The sequence below is a fragment of the Triticum urartu genome, chromosome 7A (genome assembly GCF_056163025.1).
Source record: "Triticum urartu cultivar PI428250 chromosome 7A, HENAU_Tu73, whole genome shotgun sequence".
NCBI classification, from domain to species: Eukaryota; Viridiplantae; Streptophyta; class Magnoliopsida; order Poales; family Poaceae; genus Triticum; species Triticum urartu.
In genome coordinates, this window is record NC_141879.1 from 714,344,608 (window position 1) to 714,357,657 (window position 13,050).

Below are 13,050 nucleotides of genomic sequence, written 5' to 3' on the forward strand. Positions count from 1 at the left end.
GCCTCGTCCAAACATTATAGTGTGGCATGAAACCCTTGTAAAGTAGGTGGGAGTGAAGGATTTTCCGGTTAGAGTAAGACCTCGTATTCCCACATTCAGTGCATGGACAACACATAAAACCATTCTGCTTGTTTGCCTCAGCCGCATCGAGAAACTCATGCACGCCCTTAATGTACTCGCGGGTGTGTCTGTCACCGTACATCCATTGCCGGTTCATCTGCGTGCATTATATATAATTAAGTGTCCAAATTAATAGAAGTTCACCATCACATTAAAACCAAAGTGCATACATGAAGGAAATATGCCCTAGAGGCAATAATAAAGTTATTATTTATTTCCTTATATCATGATAAATGTTTATTATTCATGCTAGAATTGTATTAACCGAAAACATAATACATGTGTGAATACATAGACAAACAAAGTGTCACTAGTATGCCTCTACTTGACTAGCTCGTTAATCAAAGATGGTTATGTTTCCTAACCATGGACAAAGAGTTGTTATTTGATTAATGGGATCATATCATTAGGTGAATGATCTGATTGACATGACCCATTCCATTAGCTTAGCACCCGATCGTTTAGTATGTTGCTATTGCTTTCTTCATGACTTATACATGTTCCTACGACTATGAGATTTTGCAACTCCCATTTGCCGGAGGAACACTTTGTGTGCTACCAAACGTCACAACGTAACTGGGTGATTATAAAGGTGCTGTACAGGTGTCTCCAAAGGTACATGTTGGGTTGGCGTATTTCGAGATTAGGATTTGTCACTCCGATTGTCGCAGAGGTATCTCTGGGCCCTCTCGGTAATGTACATGACATAAGCCTTGCAAGCATTGCAACTAATGAGTTAGTTGTGAGATGATGTATTACGGAACGAGTAAAGAGACTTGCCGGTAACGAGATTGAACTAGGTATTGAGATACCGACGATCGAATCTCGGGCAAGTAACATACCGATGACAAAGGGAACAACGTATGTTGTTATGCGGTCTGACCGATAAAGATCTTCATAGAATATGTAGGAGCCAATATGAGCATCCAGGTTCCGCTATTGGTTATTGACCGGAGACATGTCTCGGTCATGTCTACATTGTTCTCGAACCGTAGGGTCCGCACGCTTAAGGTTTCGATGACAGTTATATTATGAGTTTATGAGTTTTGATGTATCGAAGGAGTTCAGAGTCCCGGATGAGATCGGGGACATGATGAGGAGTCTCGAAATGGTCAAGACGTAAATATCGATATATTGGACGACTATATTCGGACATCGGAAAGGTTCTGAGTGATTCGGTTATTTTTCGGGGTACCGGAGTGTTACGGGAATTCGCCGGGGAGTATATGGGCCTTATTGGGCCATACGGGAATAGAGGAGAGAGGCCAAAAGGAAGGAGGCCTGCGCCCCCCCTCTGGTCCGAATTGGACAAGGGGCGCAGCCCCCTTTTCCTTCTTCCTCTCCCCGTCTTTCCCCTTCTCCTACTCCAACAAGGAAGGAAGGAGTCCTACTCCCGGTGGGAGTAGGACTCCCCTTGGCGCGCCCCCTCCTAGGCCGGCCGCCCCCTCCCCCTTGCTCCTTTATATACGGGGGCAGGGGGGCACCTCTAGACACACAAGTTGATCTTCATGATCGTTCCTTAGCCGTGTGCATTGCCCCCCTCCACCATATTCCACCTCGGTCATATTGTAGCGGTGCTTAGGCGAAGCCCTGCAACGGTTGAACATCAAGATCGTCACCACGCCGTCGTGCTGACAGAACTCCTCCCCGAAGCTTTGCTGGATCGGAGCCCGGGGTGCGTCATCGAGCTGAACGTGTGCCAAGAACTCGGAGGTGCCGGAGTAACGGTGCTTGGATCGGTTGGACCGTGAAGACGTACGACTACATCAACCACGTTGTGCTAACGCTTCCGTTGTCGATCTACAGGGGTACGTAGATCACACTCTCCCCTCTCTTTGCTTTGCATCACCATGATCTTGCGTGTGCGTAGGAATTTTTTTGAAATTACTACGTTCCCCAACAGTGGCATCCGAGCCTAGGTTTTATATGTTGATGTTATATGCACGAGTAGAACACAAGTGAGTTGTGGGCGATATAAGTCATACTGCTTACCAGCATGTCATACTTTGGTTCGGAGGTATTGTTGGACGAAGCGGCCCGGACCGACATTACGCGTACGCTTACGCGAGACCGGTTCTCCCGACGTGCTTTGCACAAAGGTGGCTAGCGGGTGACAGTTTCTCCAACTTTAGTTGAACCGAGTGTGGCTACGCCCGGTCCTTGCGAAGGTTAAAACAGCACCAACTTGACAAACTATCGTTGTGGTTTTGATGCGTAGGTAAGATTGGTTCTTGCTTAAGCCCGTAGCAGCCACGTAAAACTTGCAACAACAAAGTAGAGGACGTCTAACTTGTTTTTCAGGGCATGTTGTGATGTGATATGGTCAAGACATGATGCTAAATTTTATTGTATGAGATGATCATGTTTTGTAACCGAGTTAACGGCAACTGGCAGGAGCCATATGGTTGTCGCTTTATTGTATGCAATGCAATCGCGCTGTAATGCTTTACTTTATCACTAAGCGGTAGCGATAGTCGTGGAGGCATAAGATTGGCGAGATGACAACGATGCTACGATGGAGATCAAGGTGTCGCGCCGGTGACGATGGTGATCACGACGGTGCTTCGAAGATGGAGATCACAAGCACAAGATGATGGTGGCCATATCATATCACTTATATTGATTGCATGTGATGTTTATCTTTTATGCATCTTATCTTGCTTTGATTGACGGTAGCATTATAAGATGATCTCTCACTAATTATCAAGAAGTGTTCTCCCTGAGTATGCACCGTTGCGAAAGTTCTTCGTGCTGAGACACCACGTGATGATCGGGTGTGATAGGCTCTACGTTCAAATACAACGGGTGCAAAACAGTTGCACACGCAGAATACTCAGGTTATACTTGACGAGCCAAGCATATACAGATATGGCCTCAGAACACGGAGACCGAAAGGTCGAGCGTGAATCATATAGCAGATATGATCAACATAACGATGTTCACCAATGAAACTACTCCATCTCACGTGATGATCGGACATGGTTTAGTTGATTTGGATCACGTAATCACTTAGAGGATCAGAGGGATGTCTATCTAAGTGGGAGTTCTTAAGTAATATGATTAATTGAACTTAAATTTATCATGAAACTTAGTCCTGGTAGTATTTTGCAAATTATGTTGTAGATCAATAGCTCGCGTTGTTGCTTCCCTGTGTTTATTTTTATATGTTCCTAGAGAAAATTGTATTGAAAGATGTTAGTAGCAATGATGCGGATTGGATCCGTGATCTGAGGTTTATCCTCATTGCTGCACAGAAGAATTATGTCCTTGATGCACCACTAGGTGACGGACCTATTGCAGGAGCAGATGCAGACGTTATGAACGTTTGGCTAGCTCAATATGATGACTACTTGATAGTTTAGTGCACCATGCTTAATGGCTTAGAATCGGGACTTCAAAGACGTTTTGAACGTCATGGAGCATATGAGATGTTCCAGGAGTTGAAGTTAATATTTCAAGAAAATACCCGAGTTGAGGGATATGAAGTCTCCAACAAGTTCTATAGCTAAAAGATGGAGGAGAATCGCTCAACTAGTGAGCATGTGCTCAGATTGTCTGAGTACTACAATCGCTTGAATCAAGTGGGAGTTAATCTTCCAGATAAGATAGTGATTGACAGAATTCTCTAGTCACCCTCACCAAGTTAGTAGAACTTCGTGATGAACTATGATATGCAAGGGATAACGGAAACGATTCCCAAGCTCTTCGTAATGCGGAAATTGGCGAAGGTAGAAATCGAGAAAAACATCACGTGTTGATGGTAGACAAGACCACTAGTTTCAAGAAAAGGGCAGAGGGAAGAAGGGGAACTTCAAGAAGAACAGCAAGCAAGTTGCTGCTCAAGTGAAGAAGCCCAAGTCTGGTCCTAAGCCTGAGACTAAGTGCTTCTACTGCAAAGGGACTGGTCACTGGAAGCGAAACTACCCCAAGTGATTGGCGGATAAGAAGGATGGCAAAGTGAACATAAGTATATTTCATATACATGTTATTGATGTGTACTTTACTAGTGTTTATAGCAACCCCTCAGTATATGATAATAGTTCAGTTGCTAAGATTAGTAACTCGAAACGGGAGTTGCAGAATAAACAGAGACAAGTTAAGGGTGAAGTGACGATGTGTGTTGGAAGTGGTTCCAATATTGATATGATCATCATCGCAGACTCCCTGTACTTTCGAGATTAGTGTTGAACCTAAATAAGTGTTATTTGGTGTTTGCGTTGAGCATGAATATGATTTGATCATGTTCATTGCAATATGATTATTCATTTAAGTTAGAGAACAATTGTTGTTCTGTTTACATGAATAAAACCTTCTATGGTCATACACACCAACGAAAATGGTTTGTTGGATCTCGATTGTAGTGATACACATATTCATAATATTTTAGCCAAAAGATGCAAAGTTAATAATGATAGTGCAACTTATTTGTAGCACTGCCGTTTAGGTCATATTGGTGTAAAGCGCATGAAGAAACTCCATGCTGATGGGATTTTGGAATCACTTGATTATGAATCACTTGATGCTTGCGTACCATGCCTCATGGGCAAGATGACTAAGACTCCGTTCTCCGGAGCGAGCAACTGACTTATTGAAAATAATACATACTGATGTAAGCGGTCCGATGAGTGTTAAGGCTCACGGCAAGTATCGTTATTCTCTGAACTTCACAGATGATTTGAGCAGATATGGGTATATCTACTTGATGGAACATAAGTCTGAAACATTTGAAAAGTTCAAAGAATTTCAGAGTGAAGTGGAAAATCATCGTGACAAGAAAATAAAGTTTCTACGATCTGATCGCGGAGACAAATATTTGAGTTACGAGTTGGGCCTTCAGTTAAAAACAATGTGAAATAGTTTCACTACTCACGCCACCTGGAACACCACAGCATAATGGTGTGTCCGAACGTCATAACCGTACTTTATTAGATATGGTGCGAACTATGATGTCTCTTACCAATCTACCACTATCATTTTGGGATTACGCATTAGAGACAACTGCATTCACGTTAAATAGGGCACCATCTAAATCCGTTGAAACGACACCATATGAACTATGGTTTGGCAAGAAACCTAAGCTGTCGTTTCTTAAAGTTTGAGGTTGCAATGCTTATGTGAAAAAGTTTCAACCTGATAAGCTCAAACCCAAATCGGAGAAGTGCGTCTTCATAGGATACCCAAAAAGAAAATTTTGGGTACACCTTCTATCACAGATCCGAAGGCAAGATATTCGTTGCTTTGAATGGATCCTTTCTAGAGAAGGAATTTCTCTCGAAAGAAGTGAGTGGGAGGAAAGTAGAACTTGATGAGGTAACTGTACCTGCTCCCTTATTGGAAAGTAGTTCATCACAGAAATCTGTTCTTGTGACTACTACACCAATTAGTAAGGAAGCTAATGATGATGATCATGTAACTTCAGATCAAGTTACTACCGAATCTCGTAGGTAAACCAGAGTGAGATCCGCACCAGAGTGGTACGGTAATCCTGTTGTGGAAGTCATGTTACTAGACCATGACGAACTTGCGAACTATGAGGAAGCGATGATGAGCCTAGATTCCGCGAAATGGTTTGAGGCCATGAAATCTGAGATATGATCCATGTATGAGAACAAAGTATGGACTTTGATGGATTTTCCAGATGATCGGCAAGCCATAGAAAACAAATGGATCTTCAAGAGGAAGACGGACGCTGATAGTAGTGTTACTATCTACAAAGCTAGACTTGTCGAAAAAGGTTTTTTGACAAAGTTCAAGGTCTTGACTACGATGAATCTTTCTCACTCATAGCGATGCTTAAGTCTGTCCAAATCATGTTAGCAATGGCCGCATTTTTATGAAATCTGGCAAATGGATAAACAAAACTACATTCCTTAATGGATTTAAAGAAGAGTTGTATATGATGCAACCAGAAGGTTTTGTCAATCCTAAAGGTGCTAACAAAATATGCAAGCTCCAGCGATCCATCTATGGACTGGTGCAAGCATCTCGGAGTTGGAATATACGCTTTGATAAGTTGGTCAAAGCATATAGTTCTATACAGACTTGCGATGAAGCCTGTATTTACAAGAAAGTGAGTGGGAGCACTACAACATTTCTAATAAGTATATGTGAATGACATATTGTTGATCGGAAATAATGTAGAATTATTCTGCAAAGCATAAAGGAGTGTTTGAAAGGAATTTTCCAAAGAAAGACCTCGGTGAGGCTGCTGACATATTGAACATCAAGATCTATAGAGATAGATCAAGACGCTTGATAAGTTTTTTTCAATGATTACATACCTTGACAAGATTTTGAAGTAGTTCAAAATAGAACAGTGAAAGAAAGAGTTCTTGTCTGTGTTACAAGGTGTGAAATTGAGTAAGACTCAAAACCCGACCACGACAGAAGATAGAAAGAGAATGATTTTGTATACCTATGCCTCAGCCATAGGTTCTATAAAGTATGCCATGCTATGTACCAGATCTATTGTATACCCTACACTGATTTTGGCAAGGTAGTACAATAGTGATCTAGGAGTAGATCACTGGACAATGGTCAAAATTATCCTTAGTGGAATAAGGATATGTTTCTCGATTATGGAGGTGACAAAAAGGTTCGTCGTAAAGGGTTACGTCGATGCAAGTTTTGACACTAATCCAGATGACTCGAGGTCTCAATCTAGATACATATTGAAAGTGGGAGCAATTAGCTAGAGTAGCTCTGTGCAGAGCATTGTTGACATAGAAATTTGCAAAATACATACGGATCTGAATGTGGCAGACCCGTTGACTAAACTTCTCTCACAAGCAAAACATGATCACACCTTAGTACTCTTTGGGTGTTAATCGCATAGCGATGTGAACTAGATTACTGAATCTAGTAAACCCTTTGGGTGTTGGTCACATGAAGATGTGAACTAATCACATAAAGATGTGAACTATTAGTGTTAAATCACATGGTGATGTGAACTAGATTATTGACTCTAGTGCAAGTGGGAGACTGAAGGAAATATGCCCTAGAGGCAATAATAAAGTTATTATTTATTTCCTTATATCATGATAAATGTTTATTATTCATGCTAGAATTGTATTAACCGGAAACATAATACATGTGTGAATACATAGACAAACAGAGTGTCACTAGTATGCCTCTACTTGACTAGCTCGTTAATCAAAGATGGTTATGTTTCCTAACCATGGACAAAGAGTTGTTATTTGACTAACGGGATCACATCATTAGGTGAATGATCTGATTGACATGACCCATTCCATTAGCTTAGCACCCGATCGTTTAGTATGTTGCTATTGCTTTCTTCATGACTTATACATGTTCCTATGACTATGAGATTATGCAACTCCCGTTTGCCGGAGGAACACTTTGTGTGCTACCAAACGTCACAACGTAACTGGGTGATTATAAAGGTGCTGTACAGGTGTCTCCAAAGGTACATGTTGGGTTGGCGTATTTCGAGATTAGGATTTGTCACTCCGATTGTCACAGAGGTATCTCTGGGCCCTCTCGGTAATGCACATGACATAAGCCTTGCAAGCATTGCAACTAATGAGTTAGTTGTGAGATGATGTATTACGGAACGAGTAAAGAGACTTGCCGGTAACGAGATTGAACTAGGTATTGAGATACCGACGATCGAATCTCGGGCAAGTAACATACCGATGACAAAGGGAACAACGTATGTTGTTATGCGGTCTGACCGATAAAGATCTTCGTAGAATATGTAGGAGCCAATATGAGCATCCAGGTTCCACTATTGGTTATTGACCGGAGACATGTCTCGGTCATGTCTACATTGTTCTCGAACCGTAGGGTCCGCACGCTTAAGGTTTCGATGACAGTTATATTATGAGTTTATGAGTTTTGATGTACCGAAAGAGTTTGGAGTCCCGGATGAGATCGGGGACATGACGAGGAGTCTCTAAATGGTTGAGATGTAAAGATCGATATATTGGACGACTATATTCGGACATCGGAAAGGTTCCGAGTGATTCGGGTATTTTTCGGAGTACCGGAGAGTTACAGGAATTCGCCGGGGAGTATATGGGCCTTATTGGGCCATACGACAATAGAGGAGAGAGGCCAAAAGGAAGAAGGCCTGCGCCCCCCCTCTGGTCCGAATTGGACAAGGGGCGCAGCCCCCTTTTCCTTCTTCCTCTCCCCCTCTTTCCCCTTCTCCTACTCCAACAAGGAAGGAAGGAGTCCTACTCCCGGTGGGAGTAGGACTCCCCTTGGCGCGCCCCCTCCTAGGCCGGCTGCCCCCTCCCCCTTGCTCCTTTATATACGGGGGCAGGGGGGCACCTCTAGACACACAAGTTGATCTTCGTGATCGTTCCTTAGCCGTGTGCGGTGCCCCCCTCCACCATATTCCACCTCGGTCATATTGTAGCGGTGCTTAGGCAAAGCCCTGCGACGGTTGAACATCAAGATCGTCACCACGCTGTCGTGCTGACAGAACTCCTCCTCGAAGCTTTCCTGGATCGGAGCCCGGGGTGCGTCATCGAGTTGAACGTGTGCCAGGAACTTGGAGGTGCCGGAGTAACGGTGCTTGGATCGATTTGACCGTGAAGACGTACGACTACATAAACCACGTTGTGCTAACGCTTCCGTTGTCGATCTACAAGGGTACGTAGATCACACTCTCCCCTCTCGTTGCTATGCATCACCATGATCTTGCGTGTGCGTAGGAATTTTTTTGAAATTACTACGTTCCCCAACAATACATAGTTCTCATCTAACAACATATAGCTCTCCAGAGTATCTAATTAATTAAACCATACATTGAAACTATGTAAAACATTTCAATGCGAAAACAAATGCGATCATAATCGCAACCAAGGTAACAATTGATCCAACGGCATAATGATACCAAGCCTCGGTATGAATGGCATATTTTCTAATCTTTCTAATCTTCAAGCGCATTGCATCCATCTTGATCTTGTGATCATCGACGACATCCGCAACATGCAACTCCAATATCATCTTCTCCTCCTCAATTTTTTTTATTTTTTCCTTCAACAAATTGTTTTCTTCTTCAACTAAATTTAACCTCTCGACAATAGGGTCGGTTGGCATTTCCGATTCACATACATCCTACATAAATAAAATCTATGTCACGTTGGTCGGCATAATTTTCATAAACAATAAATGAACCAATAGTTATAAACATAATATATATACCACATCTGAATCATAGACAGGACGAGGGCCGACGGGGGTGGATACCAAAACCATCGCACTATATAAGATGCAATAATAAAAGTAAGAAAATAATACAAGTATCTATATAAACATACACGTAAGAATATTTTTCCTTTCAGAAAGAAGATAAAACAAGAGGCTCACCACGGTGGTGCCGGCGATGAGCTCGGCGCGGGTGATCGACGACGGTGAAGACGGGGACGGGGCGTGACGGACCGCTAAACCTAGACAAATATTATGGAAAATGGAGTTTGGAGGTCGAGCTTGGAGAGGAGAAAGCTTAAGTAGTGTGGCTCGGGCATTCCGTCGAACACCTTGTGTGCATAGGAGGTGAGCTAGAGCACCACCAAGCCCTCTCCCCCTCGGCCAGAGAAAAACAGAGCACTAGGGTGCTCTGCTCGCGAGCGAGGGGTATATATAGGCACCTCATTGGTCCCGGTTGGTGACATGAGCCGGGACTAAAGGGGAGCCTTTGGTCCCGGTTCAAGCCACCAACCGGGACCAATGGTGGTGGGCCAGGAGCGAGGCCCATTGGTCCCGGTTCATCCCACCAACCGGGACCAATGGCCCACGTGGCCCGGCCGGCCCCCTGGGCTCACGAACCGGGACCAATGCCCACATTGGTCCCGGTTCTGGACTGAACCGGGACTAATGGGCTGACCCGGCCTGGACCAAAGCCCTGTTTTCTACTAGTGTTAGAGCATGTATAATATAGCCAGTTGATGGCCATATGAAACAACCATGTCATCTATAGCCATAATTTATAGTCATGAATACAATTATGTTTCCTATAAGGTTGGCTATCACATTGGTGTTTTCTTCTATCTTTTTTTTCTCTTTCTTCACATTTATTGTATTTGCCTAGAAATATATAGCTAGGTTCTTAGGCTGGTCATAGTGGGGAGTATCATATACTAGTATCATGCATATGATACTAGTGTATGATACTACATCCATAGTGCATAGTATCATAGATTAGTATCATAGGTCGTCTCATTTATTGCCATGCATGACACATAGTAATATAACATTTATTATGACACGGTATCTATCTATGTTACTATAACCCTCTCTCTCTTCTTTAATTTCTGCCACATAAGCATGTTTGTGAGTCCCAAATACATGATACCACTTATGTTACCCTCACTATGGCCAGCCTTTCATGAGAGTACACTCACTTGACTTTTTCACATCTCTCTACTCCATGTAGGCAAAAGTGCCATGTATAAGCCCGCTATTGTACTTGCTCTTAGGTCTCATTGCAGCATAAATGCCACAACAAATAACCAACTGCACTTCTAAGCACAGTATGTTGAAGCCGGGTGATTGTAGTGTTTGAATTTATATATGTCACACACTTTTGTTACTTAATTACCGATCAATTCCAATGCAAACAACATTTATTGTCGCAAAACAATGGTGGGCTATATTTAGTTTCTAGGGCCCATAACTTTATTATTTTATCAAAGCTAGCTAGTTTAAGAAATTTCCATTAGAAAGGCTGCTCGTGGCAATTAATACACAAGTACATAACAAACATCTTGCATGCAAACAAAATATATGTGAGAAACTGAGTCATGTTACCTTAGCTTTCCCGTCAGATTTTCCCCACCAACATCTTGGACATTTCTCAGCACCCTCATTTCAGTAGTGTGGATAAAAAACTGCACGGCTTGGAACATATGGGGTCTTGCCCTGCTGACCCCATATATAAATATGCAGATGGTGGTAGTGTAACTCTCAAAGTTTGAGCGCCCATATATGCTTTGCTTCCGTGGAGAGCAATCGTCCATGTGTACCAGCAAAGCTAGCTGCATCAGCCGCGTCTTCAGAGAGGGGCCAGATCCAACTGCCCGAGGATACGTCGTGGGCTTTTTTCCACCGGAGCTTGAATCCATCATCGTCGATGGAGACCACCGAAGGCAAATCCTTACGCAGCACAGAATTCCGCCATCCTCCAAACACTTGACTACACAAGTAAAACCACAATCATACCGTCATACCGCCAAATCCATCTTCGTGTGGTAACTATGACGGCATGACAGTATGACACCCATCATTGAGTTCAATAGATGGATTTGGCGCCATACCGTCAAATCCATCTATTGGCTTCTCGTTCAGTAGCGACATATAGATCCTGAAAAGAGAAGCCAAGATCTATTGAACTCAACGATGGGTGTCATACCGTCATGCCGTCATAGTTACCACACCACTATGTGGAAAAGGAAGGCATGCCACCACCGCCGCCACACAGCTCGATTGACCGGCTTACAGTTTGTTACCCTGTCCGTATAGTTTGCCACGATGCAGAGTAGTATTCGTTGCCTTTTATTTTGCTTTCCAAAAGAGAAGTTCTCCTCACTTTGCTTGTATTTGGGGTATGGCATTGATCTTCTGCGATCTAGTACTTCCTTTGCCCTTGATGCGAGGCTTTGTGACCACTGGGAATTGTTCTTTCGCTCCGTGTCGTCGCAAGAAAGATCATGGTTTTCTTCTATTTTCTCGGAGAGCATTTTTTTTTTAGAAAAACTTCCTTCACTTTCTTGCACCAGACTACCACTACTATAGTACTACTTCCATTTCTAAATATATTTAGGTGAATCTCCCTGTTAAGCAACGTCTTGTGGAATGAGTTAGTGCTGCCTATTATGAGCATTATAGCTTAGTGCTAGAATGTAGAAGGCCTAGAGTCTTTATTCTTAATTATCCACCATCCATGACCTGTAACTGAAGCTGTACGCGTTGTATAGAAACTGAGCAATACTAGTGCAAAGTTATCACGGCAATTCTACCTCTTGACTTGGCCGGCACCGCTGCTGCCAGCTCCAGCTCTTCAGCTCCGATCTCTGTCACGTCACTCGCCAACCTTATCACGATCCGTCTCTCACGGGATAACTTCCTGCTATGGAAGACCCAGGCCGTTCCTGCCCTCGCCGCGAACGGGCTGTACGGCTATGTCGCCGGCACCATGAAAGCACCACCTCACACCATCATGGAAGGAACCGGTGAGGCGGCTGTCGAGGTGGCCAACCCGGAGTTCCTTCACTGGTACCAGCAAGACCAGCTCGTGATGATCGCTCTCTTAGGATCCATGACCGAGGATATTCTCGGTCAGATGACGCAGTTGACGACCTTTGCTGCTGTTTGGACTGCTCTCCACGACATGTTTGCATCACAAAATCGAGCTCGTGTTATGCAACTGAGGTACCAGCTCTCTAATCTGAAGAAGAACGACCTCTCCGCGTCGGAATATTATCGCAAGATGAAGGGGTTCGCTGATGCCATGGCGTCCATCGGCAAGCCCTTAGCTGATGATGAGGTGCTTGGGTACATGCTTGCTGGGCTGGGGGCCGAGTTCGAGCCTCTTGTCGCGTCGATCACAGCGCGTAATGACCCCGTGAGCCTCAGCAGCTTTTATGCATTTCTTCTCAGCGCTGAACTTCGTCTTGAGCAGCAGAACTCGACCAGAGAGATCCATCCCTCCGCCAACGCTGCAGCACGTGGCAACGGTGCACATGGCGGGCAAGGCGGACAAGCTCATGGTCGTGGCGGGCGTGGCCGCGGCAATGGGCGCTCCAACCTGAAGTGTCAGGTGTGTGGCAAGTTTGGCCACGACGCGCTCCACTGCCGCAATCGCTTCAACCACGCGTACCAGCCGGAGGAGCACCGTGAGCGCTCCGGCAACGTCGCCAACACCGGCTCCTACTCTGTGGACATGGACTGGTACGCGGACAC

At 44.1% G+C, this 13,050-nt stretch overlaps 1 protein-coding gene across 1 annotated transcript in view; it reads right to left on the minus strand.

Moving 5' to 3' along the window:
• LOC147962063 (uncharacterized) overlaps positions 1 to 11,132 on the minus strand; it is a 28,590-nt gene extending 17,458 nt beyond the window's left edge. The window contains exon 1 of the mRNA XM_087534040.1: positions 10,900 to 11,132. Coding sequence (XP_087390166.1) covers positions 10,900 to 11,132 — 233 coding nt within the window. The remainder of the gene's footprint in view (positions 1 to 10,899) is intronic.
• Between the last annotated feature and the right edge of the window lie 1,918 nt (positions 11,133 to 13,050).